Source organism: Prunus avium, chromosome 3 (assembly GCF_965620075.1).
Source record: "Prunus avium chromosome 3, drPruAviu1.hap1.1, whole genome shotgun sequence".
Lineage (NCBI taxonomy): Eukaryota > Viridiplantae > Streptophyta > Magnoliopsida > Rosales > Rosaceae > Prunus > Prunus avium.
In genome coordinates, this window is record NC_142286.1 from 29,484,146 (window position 1) to 29,498,165 (window position 14,020).

At 40.4% G+C, this 14,020-nt stretch overlaps 1 protein-coding gene across 1 annotated transcript; it reads right to left on the reverse strand.

Annotated features, from left to right (window-relative positions):
* Window positions 1-1,504: 1,504 nt before the first annotated feature.
* LOC110771003 (Pentatricopeptide repeat (PPR) superfamily protein) lies at window positions 1,505-3,844 on the reverse strand. Its single transcript, XM_021975229.2, has one exon. It carries the CDS (start codon window positions 3,762-3,764, stop codon window positions 1,947-1,949), a length of 1,818 nt encoding a protein of 605 aa, XP_021830921.2. The 5' UTR covers window positions 3,765-3,844; the 3' UTR covers window positions 1,505-1,946.
* Between the last annotated feature and the right edge of the window lie 10,176 nt (window positions 3,845-14,020).

Here is a 14,020-nt window from a genome sequence, read left to right on the forward strand (position 1 = left end):
TCTTTACGAAAGTTACTAAACTAGATACAATGATTATTATGCTTATGACCTATTTTAGCTAAATATTATGTTGCTACATTTGCCTCCCAAATATGATTCGCAACAGATGAAATGTACTTGTTGATGCATTGTTTTTCAAATATTTGGTAGAGAAAATCCCGAGTGAAGTGAATTTGATAAAGTTGAACCACGTTTTCAACATTGGATGACCATCAAAGTCGGCTTCCAAGGGAAAAAGATGTAGCATCATCTTCTCATGATCATCAAAGTATGGAATATTATGATTGCATATTATGATTGCATTTTGATATTTTCAGAGAAGAGAGAAATAACAGCTGGCCAAAAGAGTTAGCTGCCAAGATGGACTGCTTTGAGAGCCAATATTCCTCGAGAACCTAACCCTAAGCTGGTTCCTACATAAGTGAGGCACAGCTAGCTCTCCATCACAGCAGCAAGGCAAGACAGATTTGCACGCCCTTATTAGACACTTCACTTTCTTCTTGCATTATGATTATGATGTAACATATATATATAATGCATGCTAGCTAGCTCTCTCTCTCTCTCTCTCTCTCTGCATGAATTGAATGCGCCAGAACACTTCTTTGAAAAAGCAAAGACCAAAAATCTACAGCTTTAGATATTGATATATATAGACTATACATATGTATTGTCCAGTAGGCGCCTACAAAGAGAGATTTTTGGTTTGTCATGGACTCATGGTTAATGGTCCCCTCCCTATTATTTTCCACGCGTTTCTTTTAAGATCTCCCAATTGCAAACAAATGAAAAGCAAATAGTGCCAGCTTTCTCTTATTTTTTTGTTGGTTTGGTCCACCCATCTTAGCTCAATTTTTGGTTGGTAAACGAAAATAGTGGAAGTCAGTGAGAAACCAAGGACAGTCCACTCAATAGTCGGCCCATGTTTGATTATAAACAGTTTTGATTCTCTTTGTGTTGGCCCATCTTTAACTTTTTGGTGTTTTTTTTTGTTTGAAACTTTTTGGTGTTTATAGCTGCTAGGGTTGGTAAACAAACTGTACAAGCCAACAAGGTCTAACCCAATGGAAAACGACCTTCATTTCCAGACCAGTGATCTCAGATTCGAACCACCATGGCACCTTGACTGTGTGTGTGAGAAAACTCCCCTTAGAAGATCGAAAACGATTGTTTGCTTTTGTTTTCTAAGCAATTACATATTGTGAACCAACAGTTGATCAATAGTGATGAAATTGTATACTGAACCATTTAAGAAAATGTTGCATAAACGATACAGCCTTCTGAAAAAGCAAATTGGTATTCGCACTATGTATTGATATATACCTTTTTTTTCCCATCCATTTCATTTTTCCTCTCCATTACATTTTAATGAAAATTAATCTGCTCTTTGCACGCCTTATTATCCCAACAATACCTTTAAAACCCTAGTTTCTTTTCTTTGAACTTTAAATCATCCATGGAAGCCTGCACTCATGTGCAATAATTTCTTGTCATTGCCTACATAATGTCTTGAAGGCCAATGCCATTTAACATGGACATTAGAGCATCCTTTGATCATATTCAGTCGCTTAAGACTCAAAAAAGTGCCAACGCATGAAAATTGACAAACACCTTGTCTGAGCACACTTCTGTTGTTAAAGTCTGGCCATGTCTGGATAGAATGTCGATGATCTTTCCATCCTGACGGATTTGGACTGGCCGCAGCAAATATTTGACAGATATCTTTTTTCTATCTGATAGTTCTTCGGATTCCCTCAACAGTTTGATAGAAAAGGATTTATTCCAACTGCTTTCTGTTGTAATGTTGTAGTGTGTATACGAAAGTATCTCAAGTCACTTGTTCCTTTCTGTTGATTTGAGTCACTTTGAAATCCTTAATCAAGTTAAGACCTAATCACCAGACCAACCAAATTTGACTTAAACCACTATTTTCCAACAACTTGCTCCAATCATCTCTTTCGGCGATCCTTTGAAGATTTATTGAATTCACTAACTAGCGAAGTGTAAGAAGCATAATCAAGAACAAGCCCTTTTCCACTCCGTAGCTTATCAAAGTCCTCGGGGTTTCCATGCTTGCAATGCCCTTCTAATAGAATGTTGTATGTAATGTCATCTGGAGCCACCCCTAAATTAATCATAGCATCCAAAAGCATATTAGCATTTTTCATCTGTCCTAGCTTGCATACTCCATTCATAAGCGCATTATAGGTTACAACACTAGGTACATAGCCATCACCCTGCATCTCCTTGAGCAACTTAAAACCCATCTTAACATCACCCTTCTTGCAAAACCCGTCAATGATCATTGTATATGTGGCATCATCAGGTTTCATGCCAGAATTTAACATCTCCCTCAACGTTCTTTCAGCGTCGAGTGTTTTTCCTTCTCTACACAATCCCGAAATAAGGGCTGTGAAAGCTACATTGTCAAGCTCAATCCCCTGTTTAATCATTCCCTTCCTTATCTCTAGAGCCGATTGTAGATCTCCTTCTTTGCAGCATCCATCAATAAGCGTAGTATAAGTGATCGTGTCAGGCTTCAAACCTGCTATATTCATCTCCTCAACAAGCTTCCTGGCTTCTTTCAAATCTCCTACCTTGCAAAGGCCATTTATGAGTGTATTATAAGTAATTAAATCTGGTTTGATACCAATCCCCAACATTTTCTGATACACTTCCATTGCCAAATCAATTCTTCCATTCTTACACTGCCCATCAATCAAAGTAGTATAAGTGACATTATTCGGAACCAAACCCCTCTCACACATTTCATCAAACAACAAATTTGCATCGTCCAACCTAAGCTCCTTGCACAGCCCATAGATCAAAACACTGTAAGTAAATACATCAGGACGTGTTCTGCTTTCCTCCATATCTCTCTTCAACCTAAAACACTCCTCCAGATTCCTAGACTTACAATACCCATTAATCAAAGTATTGAAACTAACTACGGTCGGAAGCAAACCCCGTTTCCCAATTTCATCGAAAGCCAACTGGGCTTCTCTAATTTCACCTTCTTTACACAATTTGTGCATCAAAACATTGAAATTATACACTTTTGGTGGAAACCCAGAATCCAAAATCTCCAAATAAAATCCCCATGCCACAACGGGCGAGTTCAACTTGAGCATCTTATCAAACAAACAGCCGCAAGCATGAAATGGGATTCGAAAATTATGCTTCCTAAGCAATCTAAAGCACTGGCATGCGTCAGAAACAAAACCACAATCCATATACGCATTCATCAAAGCATCAAATACATAATTGGACTGGTGGGTACCTCTAGTTTCAAGAATGGAAGCGAAGACGGAGGATGCAGTCTCCTTGCCCTTGCGAGAAACGACGATTCGTAGGAGGGACTGAGCTTGGGGATACATTTGGTGAGCGCAGAGGAAGTGGGCCATTGTGCAATAGGATTGGATGGTGTGGCGAAACGTGGGGTGAGAAGAGAGCCAGTTGAAGAAGGAGAGGAGAGAGAGAGGGGAGAGAGAGTGGGGGTTGAGGTTGATGAGGTTGATAACGTCACGGGCTGTGAGGGAAGGGAGGAGCTTTCTGAGAGAGGACTCCAGAGGCTGAGAGTTTTGGGTGATGGTTTTGATGGCGTCGGAGATTGCTGAGAGCTTTGGGTCTTCATTGTGAGGTGTTGGTGGTTGGTTGTACCAAGCGGTTGTGGTGGCGGTGGAGAAGCATAAGCAGTAATAGCAGTTGTGAGTGTGGGGGGAAGAGAGAAAGCGAAGGCTCCGCTGTGGGATTTTGAAGACAGCCATGCTTGTTCGAGTCTGTTGCTCGCCATCTGCTTTTCGTTTTTATTTATTTAATTTTTTATCCTAAATTTTTTATCACAAAACATTCATTAGGTTAACGAAACTATAAGGTTGCGTTTGTGCTCATAAGTAGTCCTAGCCATCAGCTTCCGTCCAAAAAATCGTTAAATTGTTGATGTAACACATTTAGATCTAATGATATCATGCCACGTGAATTAAAAAGTGGAAAATACTAGGCATGCCGCATTTATATAACACAGTGTACCACCTCTCTAACAGAAGTGAACCCTATTTTGTTGGTAGGCTTTATCTTTATTAGAGAGGTTGTACACAATATAAATTAACTTTGATAGATTTAACGCTCACTAGTAGGGGTGGGCATAAAGACCGGAAAACTGGAACACCAAGACGCACATGTGGGAGCAAACATTTTGGCAAACAATTGTGAGGCGCCACGTGGATAATAGGAATATTCTTTAGGTTAGCAATTGTGCTCAATTTAATTGGTCAATCGTTTAAACTTAAAATAGAGATAATACCATAAATTAGAGATTTGATCTTCAATAAATCTTTAATTGATTCAATCTTTCCATTTAAGGGGGAGAATAATTCCCTTCCATATGACAATTATTCTCTGAAAAACCCTAGAAGGCAAGAGCACTATAAATACATGGCTACATCACACATATGAGGTAATTCTAAAAACCCTACAAACTCTCTCTCTCTCTCTCTCACACGACTCTGACAACACACACGGCTCCGACCACCCGGTTCTCTCGTACCGTAGAGAAAACTCCACCTTCTCTGTTATTTTCATATCTTTCTCAAGATCATCTAACTGACTTAGGCATTAGAAGGCCTTTGGCCAACACCCCTTGGGTGTGCTTTATTTACTCCAGTCTATTTTGCAAGGATCGAGGAGAAAGAGAGAGAAGGAAGCTAGAAGGGTGAAAAATCTCTTGCAAATATTCTCTCGTGAGAAATTTGCACAAACATTTGGTACTTTCATTGAGAGCATCGAGTTATACTCAACATGTTGCTCTCAAATCAAAAGAATTTGTTTCCTCTCATTCATCACTCAATCGAACCGGTCCAAACAACCATGGTTGGAAGCAAGTGCATAAAAAGCAAGACCGTCGAGACGAAACAATCCGCAACGGGCCTAAGCCACCACGACAGCATGATGTCGAACCAGTTGCTTCGTTCCGCTACTGAAATCGTGACAGCAGTCATAACACCGGCCCATGCCGTTGCTTCACCACACGATACCATGGCCGAGAGTGCCATGCCAGCCCAAGTTGTCACTCCACAGTCTGGCCTATTGGCCGCGGGCGCCGTTCCTCCACAAGGCACTGTCACAGTGAGCCTAGCGCTGTCGCAAGGCTCCTTGGCGGAGACCAAGGCCTTAGCCTTGCAACCGCGCGGTCTAGTGGGTGGTTCCAACAGCCACCATCCTTACGGTCTCATGGCCGAATCTAATGTTCACTCCCACCATGACACCACGGTTTGTTGCGACACCATTGCTCACGGTCGTCTTGGTGTCGCCGTCGATTACGGCCCAATCTTGGAGCAGGTACATCCATTCCCTCTTTCGCCGCCACACTCAACGAATGCTCCGGCTTACACCTTCAATGAAAACCTAGCCCGTGTGCAATTGGGCTCCACACAATTCTCTCATTTAGATCCAAGCAGTTAAGCAAACCTCAATCTAAGAGTCAACCAGTTGACCCACAGAGTTGATGACCAAAATCTCCTAGTTGGACAACTCCTCAAGCAGATTGACGTGGTCCGAGACCTTGTCCTTTGATCCCACGGTGAAGACAGAGAGGATGGAAGAATGTACCGGCAGATAGTTCGAGAGGTCATAGGTAGGTCCAGCATGAGCAAGCAAGCAAGGAGAAGGACAAGAACGCGCTACCTAGCACGCTAGCATGTTACAAGCATCCTCGAGTTCCAGCCCAAGTAGATCAAATCTCCGTTCAAGGATAGGTCTTAGGACCAATGTGCACGAGAGGTTGGGCCCATGATTCGATGTTCATGCTTGTCTGGCCAGCAAGAAATTATTCATGCGAGGCTAGGCCCACATGGAGATAAGCCTCATAATCCTTCTCAAGATGTGCATAAAGAAAGACACTCACCGACTTGCTCCGAAAGAGCCAATTCACGTCGACAAGCCACATGGAATCCCTCGCAAGCTCAATCCACCAATATGCCGCATAGGCAGGACAACCGAGAAGATAAACCCCCGAGAGTCAATGAAGAGGTCAATCACCGACTTCGACATGAGCCGCAAACCTTGCAAGTAGAAGATGTCGAGAAACTTGTGAATGATTGACTCTGAAATCTCAAGGTCGAAGGAGACTTGGAGGATGCTTTGCACAAGGAGGTAGACCAAGTAAACTCCTCTCCATTCACCAATGAGATTGAGCAGGCAACCCCACCAAGACGATTCACAACGCCATCTTTCACGCCATTCAAAGAAGATTATGATCCATATAGCCATCTGAAGCATTTTAGAAGTTTCATGATTCTCTACAAGTCTGAAGATATGCTGACGTGTAAGGTGTTTGTAATGACCTTTTGAGGAGCAGCTCAAGACTGGTTCCATACCATATCATTTAGATCGATCAATAGCTTCAAGGAGTTGGCCCTAGTCTTCACTAAGGAGTATACCTTTTACCAGACGGTCAAAAAACAAGCCGACCACATGTTCAACCTGCGCAAGAAGCTCGATGAGTCCATTCGAGACTACATCAAGAGGTTCAAAGTAGAGAAGGCTAACATCAAGGGATGCAATGACCCAATTGCATCCTCAGCTTTCAAGAAAGGCTTGGCAACTGAGCACGACCTGTACCACGAGCTTACTATCAGTCCCAGCCAAACATTGGCAGAGGTCTTATTGATCGTGGAATGCTACGCGCTCTGGGATGGCTATCGAATCGCCATGAAAAAGGCTGCCAAGCAAGTTGATCAACCCTCCAAGTGGGCAAGTCAGAGAAATGACAAGTTCAGTAACAAGAACAATAGCAAGCGCAAAGCGCAACCACAAGGAGTATTGGTCAAAGTACATGAAGTTTGAGAAGTATTTGTCAAAGTATAGTTTAATTCTTGCAATTGCAATTATTTTGGATCCTCGTTAGATGTTGCATTTTGTGGAGTGGGCTTATACTAAGCTTCATGGTATGGATTCTCAAGAGCTCCAGAGTGTTATAGACACATTAACTTCTCTTTTTGATGTGTACATGGAAACTTTATCTCATCTTCTTAATTCAAGTTATCCAATGAATGAGGCAATTAGTCACAAGGAAGGTGGAAACACCATTCTTGAGGTAAACCAAAATTCTTTTTATTATTATTTATAATTTATGTCTTGTTGCATATTGTATATTTGCATTTGCATGTAACTAATAGTTGTGTGTTTGATTTTGTTTGGTGTAGGATTTTGATAATAGTTACAAAAATGGTTCAAGTTCAAGTAGGAAAAATGAATTGTATAAGTATTTGGATGAGGAAAGACTAGATAGAAAGCAAGACATAGATGTTCTTTCTTGGTGGCAAATGGAGCATTTTCATTATTCGATACTTTCACATTTAGCTCAGGATGTGTTAACAATTCCTATTTCTACTGTTGCATCCGAATCTTCTTTTAGTATTGGCGGTAGAGTACTAGATCAATATCTTAGTTCATTATTGCCTACAATTGTTCAAGCTTTGTTGTGCACTCGCGATTGGCATTTTGGAAATGGAGGTAATATTTATATAACTTTACACTCGTAGCTTTTATTTGTTTTTTCATTATATGAATTCTTTGTATATATATTTTTTTCAATGCTTTGCTTCAGAGGAAGAGAATGTGTGAAGTCTTACTCAAAGATATCTTCAATCTTACTTGTGAAGATACTTGATCAGGACAATGTTCCAATAGTATATTCCTTGATGATTGATGAAAGGTAATGATAAATAATTGATATTTTTTAATATTATATCTCTCAATAATTTTATTCTTTCTCATGTTTGTCTATTGTTTTTTTAACATGACCCGAAACCCACAAACATGACCCGTTTGCCAAGTTTAAGAGCAGCCCTCAAGCAGGATGTGGGTAAACATTCAAGCATTCAAAGAGACAACTCACGTAGTTGCCCAGCCAAGATGCCAAGAAGCTACTCAAGCAGTTCATAAGACATAGTGCAAATTGAACTTAAAGAAATGACTGAAATTTCCATAGCAAAGTGACCAACTGGCCGAATTCAATAAAAAGAATATGGTCAACTGAGACCAATTATTGCAAAAGAAAAGCAAAGCTACAAAGCATGAAAATGATAAATGAAGTCTTCATCTATTGTGAGACTCCAACAGGTGACTCAAGATCGGCTACCTTCTCAGCTTCAGTGCGATAAGCTATAGGCTCCACGGCTACATCTTGCTCAGTCACCTACTCATCAGTTGCAGCCACTTGCTCACTGGCCACAGCCACCAGCTCATCAGCCTCAACCGCAAGCTCAACTGCCTCGACCACCTCATTAGTTGTGCCCTTCTCGACTTGATCCACCTCGGCTGCTTGCCCCTCATCCATTGCAGTCACTTGTTCACCTTGAGCATGGGGCACCTCTGGGCATAACAACTCCATGTCCCCATCTTCAATGGGGTGATATGAAGCAGCTCCTCTCTTGTAGTACAAGTAGCCCAGCTTATAAGCATCAACAACAGCATCAGACTTGGACGCCTTAACAGCTTCTTAGTGGGTGTTGAACTTGTCTATTAGCTTGTCATAACTATGATCATATCAGTAAACTCATGATCAAGACAGTCATAAGCCAAATTTTTATCATGAAGGGCAGAAGTAGTGGAGTCAAATTCCCTATCCTTCAGTGCAAGGGAATTCTCCAGCAGGGACAAGTTTCTCTTCAAGTTTGAAACTTTAGTCTCAAAGCACTTTCGCTTGGTCCCGGGTGGCAACCCATAATTCAAATAAAAGGATGATACGTCTAGGGCGTTAATTCCAAGTGAGCGGAAATCAGGAATGGGCTTTACCCTCAGTTGAGAAAACCACACCAATTCCTTCTATGTAGCTACAAACAAAAAAATGGGAAGTTAGTTATACATCATAAATTGTAGCAAATGAGTTGATAACAGAAACACAAACATGGGGGTTCAATCTCACACCAAATACAAAGAAAAAGTGGGTTTGCACCTCTACCTTTGGGTTCTCTGACCAACTTTATCCCTTTATGTTTGAGAAAATGGCACCAACTTCTTCTTTGCCTGAGCACACTACACCAAAAAATGAAGCCCGAGTACACTGCACCAAAAATGAAAGAGAGTAAAAAGAAAAGACAACAACAAGAAAAAAGGAGAGAGGTCTTCAAAAAGAAACTAAAGGAAATGAGCAAAGTGGGCTATGTAGCACAAACCCATTTGGAAAGGAGAAGTCAGCAAGAAGACCAAGGAAGAAGAAAAATATATCCAACCTAAAGGAAAGAGAAAGAAGCGTTTGCCTCTCTTATTCTCAAATAAAAGTAGGTCATATGGTCTACTTTGACTAAAACAAACGTAAAGAGAATGGCCTACTTCGACTAAAAGAAAAGTAAAGAGAAGGAGATCACGACAACAAATGACAATAGGAAAAGGCTTGCTACAGTAACAAAAGAAAATAAAGTTTCAAAGTGCTAGCAAACAAACCAATTATACAAGAGTGTGCAGTCGGTGGGTCAATATCTGCAGAGGGTTTCACCACTGTAGAAAATGGTTTAATGGCTCTTAGATTTTAGGACTAAGGGAGAATGTTTTGTGGAAGTTGTGAGTTAAAAAAAAGTGCAGATTCCTCTAAATATTGAGAAGTCTAGGCGGTGGTGCAATTGTGTCAACACTACAATTCCTTCACAGCTGCAATTCTTGAAATCCTAATTTGATAATGATTGGTGCACCTAAATGGATGAGCTTCATGCTAATACCACAGTTACAGTCCAGTTATTGTACATGGGTTAATCAAAATATCTGTGTTTTGAAAACAGGATACTAGGTTGTCCGCCCATTCATTCTCAAAAGCCCAAAATATTTAATGGGTGATCAAATAAACACTCATTAAATTTACGGAGGCCCAAATTGCCTATTATATGGTTAATGGATCAATTTTAAAATCATCAAAGCCATATTTGGATCCAAATGCAAATGTCAATTGTAGAAAATTAGTGGGTTCATAAAAATTGCTCATTATTTTTCTTGGACATTGACAATTAGAAAATGGTACAAAAACATCCAAATTTTCTTCATGGGTCATCTACCTATGAAAATCTTAAAACCTCCAAATTGTCTCAAAGACACAAATTCTAAATTAGTGGGCCACACTAACCCATTAATTTCCAAAATTCCGAACTACATTGGTTTGATCCCGTCAAGGGTACGTAGGCAGTCTACCATACCAATAGACGCAATCACAACCAAATTTGAATCCCTCGTTTATCCTAACCAAATTCGCCCCAAACACAATTCCATATTGAAACTCTAGTTTATTCAGCTAAATTCACTCAAACACTCCTCAATACAATTCAAATCAAATTTCCCTTACAATGAGTCATTTGTTCATTGCAATTCTTTGAACTACGAGTGACTTGATTACCGCAAGGGATACGTAGGCACCCTGAGGTTTGACTTAGGAGCAGCTGCAAAACCAAACACACATGTTCTATTTCTTTATGATGGAATCAAAGGGTGTTCCCTTGAAGCAAGAGATTGTAATTAAGAGACACCGCGTCTCAAATGGTCGAACCTAAAATAATAAAACCCCCATTATTTAATTAAGTGGTGGTGAAATTATGTTGGAAGATTCACATTTTTCTTAAACAATTCCTTAGGTCAACATTTGTGCTCCATTTAATTGGTCAATTGTTTAGACTTAAGATATGGATAATACCATAAATTAGAGATTTGATCTTCATTAAATCTCTAAATGATTCAATCTCTCCATTTAAGGAAGAGAATAATTCCCTCCATATGGGAATTATTCTCTGAAAAACCCTAGAAGGCAAGAACACTATAACTACATGGCTGCATCACACACATGAGATAATTCCAAGAACCCTACAATCTCTCTCTCTCTCTCTCTCTCTCTCTCTCTCTCTCTCTCTCTCACACACACACACACACACACACACACACACACACACACACACACACACACACACACACACACACACACATACACACACATGGCTCTGACCACACACACGACTCTGGCCACTCGGTTCTCTCGTACCGTAAAGAAAACTCCGACTTCTCTGTTATTTTTGTATCTTTCTCAAGATCATCTAATTGACTTAGGGCTAGTTTGGTATTGCTGTGCTGTGAAAATAATTGTTGTTAGATTTGCTATGAAAGAAATCAGCTGTGAGAGAAAACAGTTCGGTGTTTAGTAAACTTTTTATTAAAAGTGTTATTGGTACTGATTCCCGCATAATCAAAAAATGATTGATGTATAATCATTAAACCCAGCGCCTCTTCGAAACTGATTCCTGCATAATCAGAAAATGAAAGCACCTTATTAGCTGCTTTCCCTTATAGCTTTCTCTCACATCAATTTTTAACAATAAGTGATTTTCTCATAATTTACCAAACGGGTTGGACTTCCCAAATTTTTTTAAAATCACTTATCACCCCAAATAAGCAATGCCAAACGGGGCACTTAGGCATCGAAGGGCCTTTGGCCAACAACCCCCCCCCCCCCCCAGGTGTGGTCTATTTACTCTAATCTATTTTGCAAAGATCGAGAAGGAAGCTAGAATGGTGAAGAATCTCTTGCAAATATTCGCCCGTGAGAAATTTGCACAAACAACATCGGACGAACAACACTAGAAGGAAAAAAAAAAAAAAACTGTGTTGACTAAATAATCAACAAACCTGCACCAAACTGGACCAAACCAGACCAGTTCAAACCGATTCCGGTGCCAATTTCACACCTTACAAAATTGGACCAGACCCGTTGTTTATTTTTTTATTTTTCTAAAATTTATTTAATTCCAATGCTAAATTCCTAATCTCATAACTAATATTTCCCCAAGGCCAACTTCAAAGCACCTCTCTTTTCTAGGCCCAATCATCTCTATTTGCATGAAATTGGGTCATTTGTGAATTTTTAATCCCAAAAGGTTGATATATTTTTTGCCAGAGTTGCATGATGGCTTTGGGATCATTTGGTCTTGCTAGCATAAACATGGCTTGGGGTTGTAATTCAAAATGTAGAGTGGGTTTTTCATTGACTTTGATAAGGCTTAGTGTTTGGCTGTGGGAACTAATATAATGACTCGAAAAATTGACTATTTTGAAAATGGCTAGGTATGCGGATCATTATTTGATGGTTTTTTCTTGGGCCAATGTAAATAAAAGAGAAAATTCATTTGCCTGGCATGGATTTGATGGGTAGGTATGATAGAAAGCTTCTTATCTTTTAGTTTTCTTGATGGTTTACTGCACCAACAAAAGTATTGTATCGTAGAACTTATCATTATGAAAGAACCATCGAATCATAGCCTAGTCCCTAGTAGAGTCGCCATTTATGTTAGGGACTTTTTCGTTGAGAGCTGCAATAGGCTTATTGGATTGCTGAGAGGTAGATTGAGCTCTCTTTCACCCCTGTCTGAGTTTGCAGCACTAGGCCCCAAAATATCCCGAAAGAGTTGAAGCCTTAGGAGTGCTTTGGTCTTCTTTGATGGCTCCTCAGTACATTGAAAGTTTTGATGAGAATGATACTGCAACTGCTATAAGGACATTGCTTGACGATAGATTTGAGCAGGCCTTGAAGGGGCTTTGCTACAGACACAGTGGAACATGTGCTGGACCAAGTGTTCCAACAGCTGCTACTCATTTGGATGGGCTTCCAGTGGCTCTGGAAAGAGTTAGATACGGTGCATTGATGTTGGAAAAGCTTCTAATGAGAGCTTGCTTTGGTGAATCAAGATACGACTAGGCTTAACATGAGATGCTTGTGTCATCGGAGCTAAGAGCCCATAAGTTTAGCAAGAGAGAGAGAGAGAGAGTTGGAAAGGGAAAACTTGGAATTGTAGCTAGACTATATCTTCCTGCATCTCTTGAATACGTCCAACAACTTGAATGGATTTGTTGGAATAGAGAAAGTAAACTCTGATGCTTGAATCTTAGGATGGTGACTTGTAGAAATGTTTGGGTACTATTTAAGGCTTGGCATGGTGTTCTAAGACAAAATGAGTAAAAATGAAAGGATTAAGGCTTGAGATTTTGGGTGTTTCTGGCAGTTAGAGGATGGGCTTGCGATGTTTGAGTTTTCTCACCAAGAAGGTGATGCTATGGTTTCAACTTAGCTTAAGAAAATGGGTGTTTCAAATCTAGGATTGGGCTTTTTGAGAAAAAGAATGAGAATATGGAAGAATCAGAGCTTGAATCTGGTGCTTCCAAGAGTGGGAGAGTATGCTTGCTCCTCTACTTGCGTTGGTTTTTAGGATAGAGAAGAAGGAGATGGAAGGGAAGGTGATTGGGCTGGATGTTTCTAGCAGTTAGAGGATAAGCTCGCTCCACTACTCTGGTTGAGTTAAGTCCCCTCTGCTGGGTAGCCAATGGCCTCCTTTTATAGGCACTGGAACCCATTTTTACCCTAGAAACCTTAGATGATTTCTTCTCATTTGGCCAAGTCTTCTCATTTCTTTCGCTTCACTTTCTCCAATATGGCCTTAATCAGTGAAGTCTCCCTAAAATCAGCTTAATCCATGGCTATTGGGATAAAACATTTTGGTGCCCCAAGGCCTTCCTACAACTGGACATTATAGAGGCTTCATTTCCAGGCAATGCTCCAACTTGGCTTTCCTTTCTCTTTTCGTGCGTGAGCTCATATGGGTAAATATGGTGATGATCAAATAGAAAGGTTAAGGCTTATCTCTTTCATTAGCCTAGATATTTATGTAAATTGAATTTTAAGGGTTTCAGTTTCAATTTGGCAAGGTTAGTCCGATCTCAAGGGAAAGGGTACTGGAATTTCTCTCTTACTTACCCATGTGTTAGGCTCAAGAAAGTGGGCTTGGGTTTTGGTACTCCCAAGTGGCCCAAAACCTCTACCTTTTGAACCCTCAATGGGCCTTATGGACCCACGTACCCATCCACACCACAACACGCTGAACATGCCTCAGGCATGTATGTGGCTTGGGCCCACTTAAGATTGTTGGGTGGTTTGGTACTAAAGGGAGTCGCTTGGCATGACATGTTATTTGCGTGCTTATGCTTGGGCTACGTTGTATTG

Bases quoted from the DNA above. Each gene is read 5' to 3' on its own strand.
- LOC110771003 (XM_021975229.2), bottom strand. From the start codon at position 3,764: ATGGCTGTCTTCAAAATCCCACAGCGGAGCCTTCGCTTTCTCTCTTCC.